This window comes from Perna viridis, chromosome 8 (assembly GCF_037379345.1).
Source record: "Perna viridis isolate PV_CMFRI_1.1 ecotype Kerala chromosome 8, ASM3737934v1, whole genome shotgun sequence".
In the NCBI taxonomy this organism is placed as follows: domain Eukaryota; kingdom Metazoa; phylum Mollusca; class Bivalvia; order Mytilida; family Mytilidae; genus Perna; species Perna viridis.
Genome location: NC_142452.1, coordinates 25531842 through 25550632, shown reverse-complemented (window position 1 = coordinate 25550632; position 18791 = coordinate 25531842). Strand labels below are relative to the sequence as shown.

The window sequence follows — 18791 nt, the reverse complement described above, 5'->3', positions numbered from 1 at the left end:
TAATTGGAGCACTGACTTTCAGTTTTATTTTTAACTTCCATTGAACCTTTTCACTTTTTACTTAATTATATGAACTGACTATAATTACACTTTTACACTAAAATATAATTAACACAATGTAAAGTAAAAAGGCTAACCTTGTAACATTACAAGGTAAGAATAGCTATGTTATACAAATCACAAAGGTCAAGTACTCATTGTCCTTAAGACATCCCCAGTGGAACATTACGGACAAAACAAATTTAAGCAATTTCAAATTAAGTGATTCCTTAAATTTTTTGTTTGGTAATTTATTCTTTCTGGCATGGATTTCATAAAAAAAAAACTCACTTTGAGATTTTCCTCATCCTTGAATTTTTTCTAAAATCTTCAATTTTAAGTGATTTGATTGGTTAAAATTGAGTTGAGGATTAGGATTTGAGAAAAATCTCAATTAGATATTCTTCACGAAACCTGGCCCTGTATTACTTAACACCTATGAAATGGATACAGTGAATAACTTCATTATTGTACCCTTGACATGTACTGTTTTCCCTCAGATTACATTAAGATAAGAACAATGAACTTATATTTGTCTTCCATTTCAAGAGTGGTCATTTAGCAGTAACTTTTGTTATGTTTTTATTGCCAATTTTCTTAAATCAATTTTGCTTTGCCCTTTTTTTAAGTACAGTACAAAAACTCTATTCTGGAGACAAATTCATCACATTTCTGAATATAATATGACAATAACTGCACCACATACCTTGGTAAGCAGGAGTAGGGCATGACTTTCTATAGCACAGTTTATTGTGTTACTAGTGTCAATGTTTATTTCTTCTAATTCCTGAAAACAAGAATAAAAATATGAACAATCATACAAAATAAAGTGAACGTGGAAGTAGTATAAATACTGGTAAACAAAATAGTGTTCAAAGGGAGATAACCCAAATTGCATGGTGAGTTTTGTCAAGAGTTTTTCAGATATAATATTGTCAAAAGTTTATAAGAAGTTGAAGGGAGTTCTGATAAGATGCACAAATTATGCTATTGAAGAGAAAGCTAAAAATAGGTAGTACAGATGGACAGACAGACATAAGGACTCTCCATTTAACCAATATTTCAATATGCCATGAACAGTTTTTCCATTACATACATATGCATGAATAAAGTAAATTTAGTGTGTTGGTGACACATGCTACATAAGCATTTGTTTAATATATAGACCTGAAATTTGAAGAATGATTTGATATATTTTCTGAACTACAAAACTTAAGGATATGATGTGTATCAAATACAGCTGAATATAGGGCTAGTTAGTCATACTCTCCATTTTAATTTTATGCAGAATTTCTACAGTTGAAAGCATTCAAAGACCAATATGTAGTTAGTTTGCAACTTTCAGGCATATTGTGTAATTACCTAACCTATTATAGTGTAGAAAAAGTTAAGTGTAAGTGTTTGTAAGAATCAGGCAAACATGGAAAAATCAGAAACATTCATATCAAAACCCAACTGATCTGACAATAAAATATCCCTCCAGGGCATGAAGATTCCCATTTCCCGTTACCCAAGGAAAGTGACATATTGCACGGGAAAGCTGGGTTACTGTCGGTACTTCCCGTCTGGAAAGTAACTTTTTGCAAATAGTTTGAAGCTGCCTTTTAGTAAAAGCTCTACAGGTCTTATTTTTATTATAGCATCCAACGAAATTTCTACATAAATTTTGTATTTTTTTTTTTATTTTACTAGCTGGTACCAGATGTAAAATTACCTTTGTAGTTTAGAAGTTATGCTTTTGGGTTTCCATCAATGGATGTCTATGAAGATTATTATTTTGACGGTTACATAAATTATACCAGTAATGCCTGAATTTTGTGTTACAATTATCACCTTTTGAAACATAAAACAACTCTGAGCTTAAGAGATATAGCTTACCCAAAGCAAGACAAATGGTTTACAATGTATACATTTTCTAGCCACAAGGAAACAATTTTGAACACATCTGCACTGGTTTACCATCAAGTGAAGCATTTCAAAGGGTAACAGTTGTTGTTGCGGATTTCTCCGCTGTTAGTTTGCTTAACTATTTTTCATCTTCTTGCAAAAGGAAACTTGATGTAAATAGTAAATCATGTGAGCATAGAATTGTCAAAAAAAAACAAAAATATAATGAGTATGATAAATCCAGAAGAAATTGGACATTTGTACCAAAATGGTAGGACAAGATCCTGCGGCTGGAATTTAAGGAGGGACAATGTCTACTGCTGCAAAGTTATAAACTTTGTCCTTTTTTTTTCTTTGAGCATGTTGAAATTTGATGGAAAACAATAACAAAAATGGACAAAATTGACACTTTCCCAAGCACCTAAAACACCTCCAGGAAGGCTCAGAGTGAAGGATTTTGCATCTTGTTTTTTTGTAATTCTCTTGATGGGGGGCATGCCCAAACCCCCTAGCAGGTTCAGCCTGCTTGTCGGGGTTCACACAGGGATAGTGAAATTTCTTCAGGGGAAGTGAATTACTTTCTTAACTTTCCCGAAGGAAAATGAGGTTTAACAAAATTCTTTATGCCCTGCACTCAAGGGTGCTTACTCTATTTGAGAAGACCATTATTTGATCTTTGCATCATTGGATTTGCTAAAAAAAAATGTCAATATAATCTTAGAAAAAATGAGGTTTTTGACAGATTTGTCTGTCCTTGAAATGTTCATTTTCAGTGTATATCAATGAAATTGTAACTCAATGGTCCACCATAGTATGGAAAATCTTGTCTGTTTTCCTTGATTCTGAAGGAGCAAATAGTCAAATAACACTATCAAAATGATGGTTCATGTTTCACCTTTTGCCTGTTCTTATATAGACTGACACTTCATCAACATCTTTTTATAATCTTATTTACACATAAGAGGTTTTCACTGATAATATTGTAATCTTCAGTCTTTACATGATCACTTCTTATTCTTTTGAAATGGGGTATCAAGGAATCTACTCTTGTGAAATTACTGGGTAATGTGATCAGTCGATTTGCTTATTATAAAAATAAATAATTTCAATTTTCTTTTACAGTGAAACCTTTCTAAATCAAACTCCATTGGGACTACAGTTTCTGTCTAGGCAGGTGTCCAGTTTACACAGGTTCAAACGGAACAGAATCTAGCATAAGGGAAGAAAGAGTGAAACCTGTCCAAAGAGACCTTCTAAGGGAGACAAAAATCATGGTATTTTTGTACAGATTCATTTTTACATAGAATGCACTACATAGAGATATATTAACCATAGTCTTTTAAGACAGGTTATTGCTGAATACAGGGGATTGCTGAGACATGTTTAACAGTATCTTAAGGTGGTAGACCTAGGAATGGGAAATAACTATTGAAATCAATGATATGTTTGTATCATATTAATTTTCACCAAAGCCTTTCAAGCTTTCCTTTGAAACAGAATGAAGTAAGTCCGAGTTACTTTGATGCCTACATGAGATTAATGTCAAATGCTGAATACAAACATTCCCATGATTTGTAAGAGTTGTGTCTCTTACCCTAGGTCTACATCCTTAAGTCCACACAAGCTTCCAGTTTATTCAGGATCTGGTTTAAAAAGGTTTCACTGTAACAAAGAAGTCATTTAGCAATAGCACTATGAAGAGTAATAAATGTAATGTCATTATTCTGCAATAATCAAATTAATTCTTGGCAGACATAAAATGTACCCATTATATGTATAAATTATATCTTCCATTAACCATACCTCTAATACTTGAGGTAAAGTAACTTGTAACTGATCTATGCTTCTGTTGGAAGCCCGTAACTGGAATACATATTCGTTGTGTGCATTATACAGGGTATCGCTGTCTATCTTGTTGTCCTTATACTGGTTATAGGCATTGAAGTAGTTTCTCTCTGTCTACAAAGGGAAATAACTCATTTTTTATGATACTTGCTAAGTGGGAGCAATGTGCATTCTCAGTCAAATAATTCTGCTTTAATTTGCAGATATCTATTTATTTTCTAGAAATGTAATACTGTGTCTTTTATAAAGTTTTCTTTTTTTTTTACCATAATCAGAGAATTAGTGGACTTTTTCATTTATGAAATATAATAATGTAAAAACATTGAACTTTAAAGGAAATAGGTCAATATGACAGACTGAAAAGACATTTGCAGTATTAGGATTGCCTTACAAAAATCCTAAAAAACACAAATTATCAAGTTTTTTTTTGTCTTGAATGCGGTCATAAGGCCACTAAGACAGAAAACTTCAATTATTTAAATATGAAAAAACCAAGTCAGTTAAAAGTAAAGTTTTACTAGCATAGCATGATATAATGCAATTTTTCTGTATGCAGGGTTTTACCAATGACTTCACTCATATATTTTAACATATACATGATGTGGTTTGACAACTGAAATATACCAAACCTTGTAGTATGATATATCAAATTGTAATTTCCTTCATGTAACAACTTAAACTGTGTTTAAGCTTAACAAGGGATATACCACACTTCCAATATGAATCAAGTACTATCTTCAAGACATTTTCTTGCTTGTTAAAATACCAAATCTCTAGTGAACTGTATGCTACACGTTTCATTTTTCAATAGATAATTGAATTGTTTCAACAAGTAAACTGTTTACAAATATGAACGTTATTGAAAATATTCTGCATAAAAATTTGTCATTTTTTATCCTCAAAAACATACATTCTATATTAAATATGTATATACTTTATGGGAAGTATATTTCACATTAAAATATATATAAAATGCTGCCAATGGAGCCTTGTATTTCACAGTTGTCATCACTTTTGTCCAATGAAATGAAATGAGAGGTTGTAAGCTAAATGAGTTACTTTCCCATAGTTAAGCATCATGGGTGTCACATGATGCCAAAGCAACCTCTATACCAACTGCGTAGAAAAGAATGATAGACTTGATGCAATCTAAGAGACAGCAACATAGTAAAATAATACCAATACAAACATAAATACATACAGACAGACAGACCAGTTGATTAGTAAAGACTTGACCCTCTGATCTTAGTTTGATATCAGTTGTAAAAATATCTCTCATTAGACAGAAGAAATAAGGTAAAATCATACCATTACAATTTGGTTTTCAACTTTTTGAAGCATGTCTCCAAACTTGTCCCTGAAATTGTTTAGTTTCTGAGCCTGGCTCTGCTTGTGTTCAGCTACTTCCTGTAGTGGCTGATAAACATTTTTTATCAGGAGACTAGCTGCATCCAGATGGGCCTAAAAATAAATTGTCTCTTAGTGGTTCAAAAAGGAAAAGGTCCCTGTCACATATTTGGCTTCTCGGCTTAAAAGTAAACGAATTAAATGGAAGTGTTTCTAAGAATCAGGCAAAGTGGGAAAAATAATAAACATGAATGTCAAAACCTCACCAATCAGATAATGAAATATCACCCAAGGATGCTTTCTCTATTTGAAAAGACCATTATTTGATCTCTGCATCACTGGATTTGTTCAGAAATTTTTCAATAGAATGTTTAAAAAAAATGAGGTTTTTGACACTCATTTTCAGTGCATTTCAATGAAATTGTAACTCAAGACCCAGCATGATATGGAAAATCTTGTCTGTTTTCCTTGATTCTGATGGTGCAAATAGTCAAATTACACTATCAAAATGTTGGTTTTTTCCATACCATGTTTTACCTACTGCCTGATTCTTACAAAGACTGACACATAAGAGTCCAGTTTATATACAAATGTATTTGTTTTTGTTTTGTTTTATTTTATTTTTTATGGCACATTATTTTTTCTCGGTGTGTTTTTTTTCTGCGAGTTTACAGTTTTACAAGATTAATAAAGTTGATTATTGAGTTATATTTTTAATGAAAATTTTCACGAATTCAAACTTGTCTATCAAAATTTTAATAATGCTGGTTACTTTCACAGATACTAAATCTTGTGATAATTTTTCAACAATTTACTATTTACATTTAGCAGTCATATATTTTCTTTTTTTCAGAGATTAGTTGATAGATAAGTAGATTGCAAATATCTGGATTGAAAATAAGCAAGCTTATTTCTGGTCTATTAGCATTCTACATGTGTCCAGGAAATTAACATTCTACATGTACCCACTAAGAAGGTATACCTGGGCATCCATATCTGTTTCATGTAGAAGAGATTCCCATGCTTTCTGTATAGATGATGGGGTATCTACTAATCTGAAAAAGAAAAATGAAAGTACTAAATTACTTTTAATTAAGAAATTATTGCATGCAATTGTTATTGCAATAATATCAATTTTGACAAACAAATCATTTATGTATTTTTCAGTCACTAATAGTGTTAGCAACTTCTTGCACTCATAATTTCTGTATTTAATATTCGCATATGACTTGCATTAATGTGTAGTTATACGCCACATAATCCAACTGATCTTTGCCATGTTCACCACCGCAGCATCATAGTTCTAGCTTCATACGAGATGAAAAAGTACCTCTTAAATATCATACACGTGTGTTCCCTATATGTGTTTCTTGCTTGTATGAGAATAGGAAGTTTATATGAAAGGATCTGTTAGGTTTGAACATTTCCCAGTTTCTGATTCAGGCACTGAGGCTAGATACAAGACTATATAGGTCATATACATTTGCGCATCTCAATATATATGAATATTCATTACCAGCTACTAAATCTGGTTCATAAACTGGTTCCCTGTCAATATCATAAGCAACCCAAAGATCGCTACAACATACCCTTTTTTTAAAAATATCATACATATGTCTATACATGTTTTTTGCTTGTATTAAAACAGGAAGTTTACATTAAATGATAAAATGTTCGGTTAGTATTGAATTTTTGTAATATTACCCAGTTTCCGATTCTAACAAAGGCGTTTGTTACAACTGATTATATAAAGGTCATATATATTATCAGGACATCGATATCTATATATAGCCATTCGGATCATAACAGTTACGAAAAAGTACGCAATAATATCAAGGGAACCATGATTTTAGGGAAGTCACCCAATTTTAGAGCATATCGCATTTGTACCATTTCAGATGTTTAAAGTATGTCAAAATCAGTGACAGTGAATATTTCATGATTAGCAACTTTGAAGACTTTAGTTTGATTTATATTATACAGTATCAAGAAAATCAGGTTTAAAAAAATACCACACCATATCGTTCATATTGTCAATACAATCCACTAACACTTTTTTTCAATAAAAAACATTGTGATTATATTTTTTTTTATTTACAATACAATATTCAAAACCCATTTGAATTTCTATTGATAAAATTGTAGCGAAAAAAGTGTAGGCACAAACATATTGATGGCTATTCCAATAAATTTTTAACACATAATCACCTGTCAAAAATAACAACTGATGTCTGATGTTTACACCACTTGCAAAATTTTTTAGTTTTTCTGACAATTTTTGTTGCAAATCATTTATCTTTCCAATGCACTGTCATAAAAAGTCCTCTGCCTAAATATTTTATTAGTAGATTATGTTCCACCTTTTTCTAACTTTGAGTTGATTCACCTGTCTAAACTTTCTAACTTTGAGTTGATTCACCTGTCTAAACTTTCTAACTTTGAGTTGATTCACCTGTCTAAACTTTCTAACTTTGAGATGATTTACCTGTCTAAACTTTCTAACTTTGAGTTGATTTACCTGTCTAAACTTTCTAACTTTGAGTTGATTTACCTGTCTAAACTTTCTAACTTTGAGATGATTTACCTGTCTAAACTTTCTAACTTTGAGATGATTTACCTGTCTAAACTTTCTAACTTTGAGTTGATTTACCTGTCTAAACTTTCTAACTTTGAGTTGATTTACCTGTCTAAACTGTCTAACTTTGAGATGATTTACCTGTCTAAACTGTCTAACTTTGAGTTGATTTACCTGTCTAAACTGTCTAACTTTGAGTTGATTTACCTGTCTAAACTGTCTAACTTTGAGTTGATTTACCTGTCTAAACTGTCTAACTTTGAGTTGATTTACCTGTCTAAACTGTCTAACTTTGAGTTGATTTACCTGTCTAAACTGTCTAACTTTGAGTTGATTTACCTGTCTAAACTGTCTAACTTTGAGTTGATTTACCTGTCTAAACTGTCTAACTTTGAGATGATTTACCTGTCTAAACTGTCTAACTTTGAGTTGATTTACCTGTCTAAACTGTCTAACTTTGAGTTGATTTACCTGTCTAAACTGTCTAACTTTGAGTTGATTTAAACTGTCTAACTTTGAGTTGATTTACCTGTCTAAACTGTCTAACTTTGAGATGATTTACCTGTCTAAACTTTCTAACTTTGAGTTGATTTACCTGTCTAAACTTTCTAACTTTGAGTTGATTTACCTGTCTAAACTTTCTAACTTTGAGTTGATTTACCTGTCTAAACTTTCTAACTTTGAGATGATTTACCTGTCTAAACTTTCTAACTTTGAGTTGATTTACCTGTCTAAACTTTCTAACTTTGAGTTGATTTACCTGTCTAAACTTTCTAACTTTGAGTTGATTTACCTGTCTAAACTTTCTAACTTTGAGATGATTTACCTGTCTAAACTTTCTAACTTTGAGTTGATTTACCTGTCTAAACTTTCTAACTTTGAGTTGATTTACCTGTCTAAACTTTCTAACTTTGAGATGATTTACCTGTCTAAACTTTCTAACTTTGAGATGATTTACCTGTCTAAACTTTCTAACTTTGAGTTGATTTACCTGTCTAAACTTTCTAACTTTGAGATGATTTACCTGTCTAAACTTTCTAACTTTGAGTTGATTTACCTGTCTAAACTTTCTAACTTTGAGATGATTTACCTGTCTAAACTGTCTAACTTTGAGTTGATTTACCTGTCTAAACTGAACCATTCTCATTTGGTTTTGATAAGAATTTGGTTAAAACTGTTATAAGGAGACTTGAGGTAACACTCCATCTAAGAATCATGCAAAATGTTATTCTGGGTTCAGTTTAATCAGGTTTCATTCTTTTGGTATGAAGTTTTATAAAGTAAACTTATGAAACCTGACTATTATGGACTGAAGATTATATTCAGTTCTGATTACACAAGTTCAAGATGCATTGAAACTGATATAAGGTTTTCCCAAAGATGTCTGATTTAGACAAATTCTATTCAATTTTTTTTTTTTTTTTTTTTTTTTTTTCTCAGGGTTCAGAAAAGACATGTTTAGTTCATTGCTGTTGCTAGAGGGGGTGCAAGTGCATCTTCTTTTGCTTAAAATATTTAAAATTACCTGAGAAAATCCACTAAAATTGGATGTTCACCCCTTTTAAAAAATGAAACTGTATACAAGTGCTCCTTCCTTTCAAAATTTTTGGCTACAGCACTGTTGTTGTTTCATATTTTTTTCAATATGAAATAAATTGGGTTTTTTCCTTCATATTTTTTCAGAGTTATGCTGTAAACAGGCCGTGAGATGTAATACAAACATGCTTGGTGTTTTTTATCATATTCATTGCAAATCCTACTTTCTTTAAGCTTCAGTTAAAATAAGATTTCTGTGTGACAAGACCTAATTCTTTCTGTAAGATATTGCATGTTTTTCAAAAATTCATCATACAGAGTAAGTTTTCAATTAAATGGCACATATAGGATGATAAAACTCCATGAAAATGTTGTATGTCATGAACTGTTATTATGATTGCATTCTTGACCTGAAAGTTAACATCAGTAACAAATAATCTTTTCTTAAAAATTTAAGTTCCATAGTATGTAGACTGTCCCAATTTTCACACAAAGGCTTCCAGTGTGTCCAATACTAATACGTTTCTAAACAAAAATTACAAATGAATAAGGTTTTGTGTAAATATCAAGTCTTTCCAATTTAAAAAAACATCAAGTAGACAACTTCATTTTCCTGGCTATTGTTTTCACATTTTTTCCCTAACTTTGCACAAAATTAACAAATTTTTCAATAAAAAGGGGAATCCTCCTTCCTCCCTCACCCTGCATCTTAAACTGGACATGACTGCTTTCAAGCGGTTGTGAGTTTATACTGAACTTGGTTCAGTAACAGTAGATAATCTATAAACCCTAAATCACATCAATGAAAACCTAAGTTTGGAAAAAAAATTTGACATTTTTAAATAAAAATAGTTATTAACTATTTTGTTCATTTTCAATGTTATGTGAATAACTTATGGTAAGTATGGAAAACACATTGTCTAAAAAAAATTATTAATTAAAAGGAAATGAAATCACTGAACTTAAATTGCTTTTTTTTTTTCAAACCAATTAATTTCTGGTAATGAACAAAATACTATGGGTTCAAACAAACATGTTTGATTGAATGGTACCGATATAAAATTTGACCATTTGCGTAACTTCCTCTATAGAGATTTTACGATATGAAAACAATGTTTGCTCTGTCTGTGTAACATTTACGTAAGAAATGTCATTCCAATTTACTCGTCAACCAATGTACCCATTAAGAAATGAGTTACAACATTCTATAACCATACTCCAATTAATGCTATGCTATACAAAAGTATTTTTGTCAAACAACGTTTTATGATGTGACAATATTTACTTCCTACAATATTTACATAAGAAAGGTCATACTAAATTATTTAGTAATGTCAAATACTTGTGCTCCTCTTTATTCATGTTCATTATTATTATTGTTCATATTGGCCTGTATTCTGGATTTTTTTTTTTTTTTTTGAAATAAAAACAAATTTGTTATTAACATTTTTGTTACAAATAATTAAGACCTGTGCAGGTCCGGGTGTCAAAAGAATAGGCCTGCAGCAGTGCTAAGTTTGTCGTAAAAGGCGACTAAATAGTGCTCAAGTGGCAATCAAAATTTGTCAACCCCATTGTCCTTGTGTCCCATCCCAATTTTAATTTCATCATCATTTCATGTTCATTTTATCATCCTCTTCATGTTCATTGTCTGAATATAGCTGAAATATTGCTGCTCGGGCGTTTTACCCCAACAAACAAACAAACAAACAATTAATTATCGTTGATTCTTACTTAGATTCGATATCATGTTTTGAATGACCCAAGGTTTTTATTTGGCATGACCTTTCAAGGTCACAGGAACAGAGTGAGTTTTAACTGTGTGAGTGACATCATTATATATTCAGAATTTAGTGGGGAAAAAAAACAACATTAAATTTAATCATTTTCTACAACGGCTGACATGTGCAAATACACAGACTGAGAGTTAGATTTCAAAAGTTGATATTTGCAATTAATAAATAATGTAATACTCTCTCATGAAAAAAAAAATCTGTCAATTGTTTTTTTTTTTTTTTTCAAATTTACTAGATTTATTAAATTGTTGTTTTTAAACTACCATCCATGAAGAGGTAAAATTAGAAACTTCTGAACATTTTTTATAGATTACTTTTGCCTGCAAAAAGAAAATAAATACTGCCATTTTCCTATTTCTACTGAACCCATTAAAGATCCATTCATATTACAGTATATGCATTACCAAGATAAAACGGAAAATAATAAGAGCGAGAAACCAATAGAAACAGCTATTATAGAGAAGACATTCAACACTATCTGATCTTCTCGTCGCTGGATCTAATGACCACAAATAATGCAGTTTGGAAATTAGTCAACTAAGTTAGTGTCACTGTGAAAATTAGATAACAAGATTTTCAGCATAGAAATAGAAGTTATTCACACTAATAGGGAAATTAGAGTTTAAACATGTCTCATATTTGGTTTCTTATAGCATTAATTGGGCTAGGTTAATCAATCAATGAATAAAATTGCATTTTCTGCAGTTATCATATAAAATGAATCAGACACCTTTAACTGTAATGGAAATACCAGGGTAATGTAAATACACAAATACTCCTCTAAAGACTGTGGTATGGATTAGGTGCACAGGTAGGGTACAGTATGATTTGTGATATGACTTGGGTGTGTGTCAAGGAGCGTCCTGTACATCTGCTGTACATAAAGTATAATTTGTTCAAATTATCTGTACTGCTTCTTAAAATGTTTTGATACAGTGGTATTAAGAGGACAGCCTCTAAAAATGGACAGCCTCTAAAAATGGACGGCCTCTAAAAATGGACAGCCTCTAAAAATGGGCAGCCAAAACCAAATTTTGGTAGAAAATCTATAAAAAATCATACCTTTCAAATTTGAATTCATTGTTTTTCCGTTTAAATGAACCAATCACAGCCTGAACTTCTTTGGCAAACTGTTCATGAGCAACAGCCATCTGCTGAGCAAATTCTCCAACTGCAATAAACAAATACTCTAAAAAAAATTGGTAAAAAAGATTTCATAAATTAAATGAGAACTCAAAATAAATGGGGAAAAAATATCAATAATGACACCCAGCTCAACTTATTAGAATTGGAACTATATGGCATGTATTTTTCATCATAAGAACGCATAACAAGTTTCATGACCATCTGATCCATAAACAAATTGTAAAGAAGGCAAGCAAACAGAGAGAAGTTTCGTGTATAAAAATGTCCTCCTAATTTATATCGGAGTGGCATAAAACTAAAACACAAAAGATATAAAGTGTCTGGGTTGTCTTTTGAAAAAAATTACAGCTACAAACAAAAATAAAAAGATGACATTGGAATAATTTCTGAAAAGCACACATTTTTATCCAGTACATTTTGGTGGGTTTATTATCAACTTTCTTCACAACCAGTGCTGAAAACTAGATTACTGGTATTGGATTAAAAGTAATAACCTCACAGAACCAACTTAGATTTTATCTGAGACAGGTAACTTACAGATTTTTCCTGAGGCCACCAACTTACAGATTTAAGATGAGGACAGCAATTTATGGATTATACCTGATGCCAGCAACTGTGAAAGACCTTTAATTCATGTGTACCAATTTCCATGGTTTTGGGAAAAAATGTTAGTTCATAAATTCTTGAAAATCCATCATATAAATGAATGGGAAATTCCATTTTTGTTTGAAACCAAATTTCATGAAAACCAAGAAATATTGTACTTCACGATCAATGATACTAATAATTAAAGTGCACCCATTTATTCAGCTTATTAACCAAAGATATTACCCCAAGGCCAGTTTAGGAATATATGTACTGAATCATTAGAGCTGACATTTAAGGGAAGAAAAATGGGCAACATCATCAGAAATCATTAGAGATACAATGAGTTCAGAGAAATATCATTAAATTGGCGTGTAATGTGAAGGAGTGAACTTTATATCTGAAAGTGATTAATTAGTACAGATTTTATTCTCACAGTTTTTTGGGGTTTTTTTTAAAGGGGGTATTATGAACTAATGAACTTAAAATTCCAGTGTTGGAATTATTTTTAAATTAGATTGTGAAAAAGATCACAATTTTAGTCATATCAAAGAAAACCTCATTCTGATGTCAAAACTATCCATTTTCCAAGGACAACTTTTGTCATGAAACTGACAGAAGCAGATAATCCTGTACTTTTTCCAAACACTTGGGACATATATTACCCAAGCTCTTAGCCCACACACAATCTACCCTGGCTCCCACAATCCCTAATTATATAAATCAATCCACCTACACAGAATAAACACCCACAGAACAAAACAAAATGACTTGCAGAAAATTGTCAAGCCCAACCGCATTCTCAATTTGTTCATAAAATCTAGGTAAAATTTATAGTAATAGAACTCTTATCCTTGTAATAAACATCCCAGAAAATGATTACCCCCTAATAAGGTTAATTAAGCATAAGGACATTAAACTGATAATAAATCAATATTGAGACAAAGAACCATAAAGCATACAATGTGAAAATATATATTGTTTTTTTTTTGTTATTGAGATGATCAAAGTTAATATCACTTTCTATTCCTAGATCCAGACTGTCTTGACTATAAAGCAGCACAGTTATTAAAGTCTACCCTTCTCTTTTCAAACAAGATTTAAGTATTAGCACCATCTACAGGTTTAGACCAAGGATAGGGGCCTTTGATAATGCAAATATTTCTATGCAGCTCCAAGAGATATTCAAAGTTTCAAAGTATATATATATTCATTTAGGAGGGGGAAGGTTGGTGGAAGGAAAGGTGGATTGTTAAAGTGACTTTGTAGCAAAAAATTAATTAAGAACACTTGCAAGAAAAAAGTAATTAGAGTTTATGTTTCACTTATTTATCTTTATTCACAAGATGACCCTTGACTTCAAACAGTAAAATCCTGCATACCAATCATACAATATTTGCTTTCATTACAATGAAACATTTTTGCTGTGAGACAAACTAATTTCAAGTTGGTTACTTTCAATCAGGTTTAAAAGCTCTCAAAAATGTTAATGCAAAATATACTGAAAATACAAAAATACTTATCAAATGACATATAATTTTCTGTTTTTCCATCAAATTAATTAGTACTTCCACAATTTGCCAAGATTCAATTAGTTTAAAACTTTATAGATATAAAGGCAATGGAAATGCTTAAAGCAACTAGACTGACAAATCTATCTAGAACTGTTTACTGATGGTAAGGAGAAGGGGATTTTATAATGAAAAAGACAACCTCTCTTGGTAACAGAACAACTGTATTGGAATATTCTTACCCTTACGCTTACCCTACCAGTGCACCTGGTCCATACTCCCAGTTTTTAGTGGAGTTCGAGTTGCTCATTTACTTTTGTTACTTTATATGTATGATTTTAGTTACTTTATGTTCTTTGTTGTGTATGTCTGTTTTCCATGTCTGGTCTTTGTCCCTGGATTACATTCTTTTGATTACCGCTAGAATTTTGTTTTCTCTTGATTACTCTCTTAAGAAGAAAAATAAGCTCAGTCACTTAGGATAAGAGTCAGAATCCCTGACCAGGATGTATGATAGAGAAGTATAGAATTCTCCTTCAGAAGTTAGCACTTTAAATCATTTCTACACTTGAGATGGTAAAATCAAGATTTTAAACATTTGAGCTTTGGCAAACATGTTAAAATAAAAAAAATTACCATAGAGAGTTGAGAGTAATGGAGACTTTGTTTAAATCAATAGAAGACTGGAGAAGAATCAGTTTCTCCCATGAAATCAGTAGAAAACTTGGAAAATGTAATTGATATAGAAATAGAACTTTTATTCCTGTAATAAACATCCCAGAAAAAGATTACCCCTAATAAGGTTAATTAAGGATATCTCTTGCACAAATTTTATCATTGCCCAGTGGTTAAAAAATCACAGGTGTAGAATGGGGAAAAAAAATAATCAAACATGATTTGTTTAAATATTTGATCTTAGGTCACTCTTTTCAAGTAAATGAACAAAATTTTTAAACTTTATATGACACACTGACAACAAATGGTAACAGACTCAAAGTGATGGCATAAGCTCACTTGCATACTGAGTAATTGGTCCAGGAGAAACGTTTATTTTTGTAAAGTAGAGATAACTCTGCAAGTGAGACGACATTTATGTCAACATATAAGTACTCCAATGGGATTTTAGGCATTGCTTCAGGGATTGACCTGTTTGTACTCAATCAAAAACTTTGTTGATAATGTATCACCATATTGTGTTCTGTGGTGTCTCGATCAACAGGAATATGTAAGACTCCCTAAGAACACCCACTCTGAGCCTGTGTATCAAGTTAACCACTTCAAAAGTCATAATCCAAAATTGTCCAAACAATATAGTTAAATTAGAATTGGAAATGCTCTAACAGATCATGACCGATTTAAAATCCAGGCTAAATTACTAAAACGCCCACTTTCAAACAGACAATTCAGGAAGCTTTAGATGCCAATACAATTGTTGGTTCAGTAAAAGACTTGAGTGATAAAGATCTAATATCATGTGACATTTATGTCATTTATCCGATTACAGACTGTGAAGTTTTTGTTTGTCAAATATAACTCTTTTATATGTATGATTCAAAGTCTAAACTCCATGCTCAATTTTTTACAGATGCAATTCAATTTAAAGGCAACATGTTGAGAGAACTTGTCATGTTATTCTGCTCAGCACTGATCAGCTTTATTCTTTATAAAGCTGACTAATGATTTAAGTTTTCAGGATGTTCTTACTGTTTAAATACAACAGAACTGAATATAGAGTTCAGACATCTGAATTCGGGTAAACGGCTAAAATATATGTGCTTATATGTCCTGTTTCCATGATGAAAAAGGCAGCTTGGCACATCATGGTACCTTTTTTTTATCTGTTCTCAAAACAATACAGTATTTAAAGACTACTTAGAAAATATGTTAAATTATCATGTTTTCAGAAGAATATTTACGTGTAAATAAATAGAAATTCCCACAAAAGCCATAACACCTAGTACATTCAAACCAAACATCCTTGTATATGTGTACTGACATAAATAGTCCTTTCTTGGACAGCTTAAATAAATCATCTGATTAACTTCAGAGAAATCTTGAGTGGTTTTTTAAGAAGTGAAGTGACCACAAAATCAGAGTTATTAAATGTCAAGGGGAATCCTACATTCTGTACAGAATTAAGAGGATTTACCCATAATCCATCCTTCACATAAGCAGACATTTCCTGTCACATGACATGACCAGATGCCATTAATAATCTCTAGACAACAAAAAAATATAAGACCAATAAACTGAGGCATGAATTACTGTCTGACATTTTGAGAGCAGTGCACAAAGTGGTCAGTAATTTAGAGAAAATTGAACCAAAATTTTAGAGAACAAAAGACAATGTATACAGAAAATTGTCTACACCATTTTTTTCCACAATTTAGAGCTCTATGAATTTTTCACAAGTTTTAAAGTGATAATGTAACAGGGTCAGTTGTGAAAATATCCTACTAACTAAGGTTCTGAATTAATTCAGCATACAATTACATAGTTCTTTGAGTTATATACTTTGCTGGCATGAACCAGGTACTCATTTAATTCAACATCACATTTCAATAAATTAAATCATTCTGTCCAATCTCATTATTAATTAACTTAGATGAAGCAATAAATACCAAGCACAACTTCATGAAAATAAATGGCAAGGATTATGTGTCCAAGTTTTCACAATTGTATCCATCCTGAATCTACCCGTATCAAATCCAAAATCTGTGCCAAATCATGTAGAAATTTCTAATCAAAGATACTTGTTTAAGTATAATTATTTGACATATGATCTTATTTTTTCTGCTTTGGCTGACTCTTCTCTTCATTATATTTCATAGGATTCAACAGAACCTCATTGCTTAAGTTTATTTCTTTTCTCATATGTACAAGACATTACGGTTTCTTAATTCTCCAACTTTTTTTTAATTTCAAGAATACCTTACTATGGAGAGAAACCATATGAATCGAATTCAGATTTGCCCACTTAAGGACCCACTTTCATTTGGTGGTTAACAATTCACACACACATATATATATATATATATACAGAATTGGGAAAACAACTAATGCTTTCCACAAATCAATAGAACTTCAATGACTGTTGAATAATTAGTCACCCTGTGGTAAATATTTGTTTTTTAATTATCCCTGATGAGTTTTCATGACAAAAGACTGACTTTAGTAAGTGAATCGATTGTAGTTTTGTAACAAGTTGATGATTACAATTTTTTTTTTTGGGGTATCTATTGATTTAACTTTTCTTACTTTTCATGCAGCAATTCACAAATGAAAAGAAAAAAATCTACATAGGAGAACTTGACTATCAAGCAATGACAGTTGATTGCCGAACCTCAATGGTTCTGTTTTACAGCATTACTATTTTTCAGGGGCAAAACTAAATAATAAACAATTTCAATAATCATACTTTAAATTACCTTGGAAAGGTTTTCTGATTAAATAACAATACAAAAAGTAATTCTGAAACAATAATAAAGTGCGTAGTTATTTAATTATGGGTGATACAAATAATATTTGCATGTAATCACATGTTTGCAAATGTTGTCACTTGCAAATTACTGATAGGGGTCCAAAATTGGGAGCAGTAAATTTCTGATCTTGACCTTTGACTTTTACTTAGGTCAAGGACCTTCAACCCTATTCATTGACTGTTTATTGAGAACTTAGTGTTTTCCTCAAGTCAACCACTGAAATTTGGAGAAGTCCATAACCATTCTTTTTAGAAAGAAAATTTGGACCATTGCAGAATGGGTGTAATAAGAAGTTTTACATATTCCTATAGTTTGGGATATCATGTATGACAACATGGTGGCATATCATCAACAGGATTTTATTCATGTACAAATAGCTCTGTCCACTGTGGCTCTGTCCCATACATGAAAACTAAGCCTAAAATCACATTAACTGCACAGATTAGACTCCAACTTGTAATGAACATAGACAGACAGACAGACAGACAAGATGATTTCTTTATCTAGACTAACATTTTAAAAAATTCTTACATATTTAAACATGTGAATGGACTGAAAAAAACTAACAGTATTTAAAACCACTAACTTCATTCACATATCAATTTGTAAAATTATCACTACTGAACAATACATGAAATTAATCTCCATCTGTGCACAAAACTAAAACATCAATTTTAACCTTTCAAGGGCAATAACTCTTACAAACAGTCATCTGACAACTTTGATTCCTTCAAGACTTTTGTAAGCCTTATAATAAGGATCATTTCAGCAATTGAAAGAATTTGGCTAAACCAAATGGTTTTGGAGATATAATATGCTAAAAACTACTGTCTAACCCCTATGTCCTTTTTTTAGTCATTGCAGCAATATTTATCAACAGATCAAAAAGCCCCATTACATTTCTATGCAGGATACCCCAAGGAACATTCATACCAAATTGAATTCCAATTGGTTGAGTAGTGTCAGAGAAGAAGAAATTTGTAAAATTGTTAACAACAATGACAATGACAACGACAGACAATTACAACAATGGGCGATGACA

General features: G+C 31.4%; 1 protein-coding gene across 1 annotated transcript in view; it reads right to left on the bottom strand.

The window, feature by feature from the left end:
• Positions 1 to 18791, bottom strand: part of LOC148609979 (uncharacterized) — a 163968-nt gene that overhangs the window by 97797 nt on the left and 47380 nt on the right. The window contains exons 3-7 of the mRNA XM_088541715.1: positions 12088 to 12196; positions 6101 to 6173; positions 5080 to 5232; positions 3730 to 3885; positions 746 to 826 (exon numbers count right to left, since the gene is read on the bottom strand). Coding sequence (XP_088397841.1) covers positions 746 to 826; positions 3730 to 3885; positions 5080 to 5232; positions 6101 to 6173; positions 12088 to 12196 — 572 coding nt within the window. The remainder of the gene's footprint in view (positions 1 to 745; positions 827 to 3729; positions 3886 to 5079; positions 5233 to 6100; positions 6174 to 12087; positions 12197 to 18791) is intronic.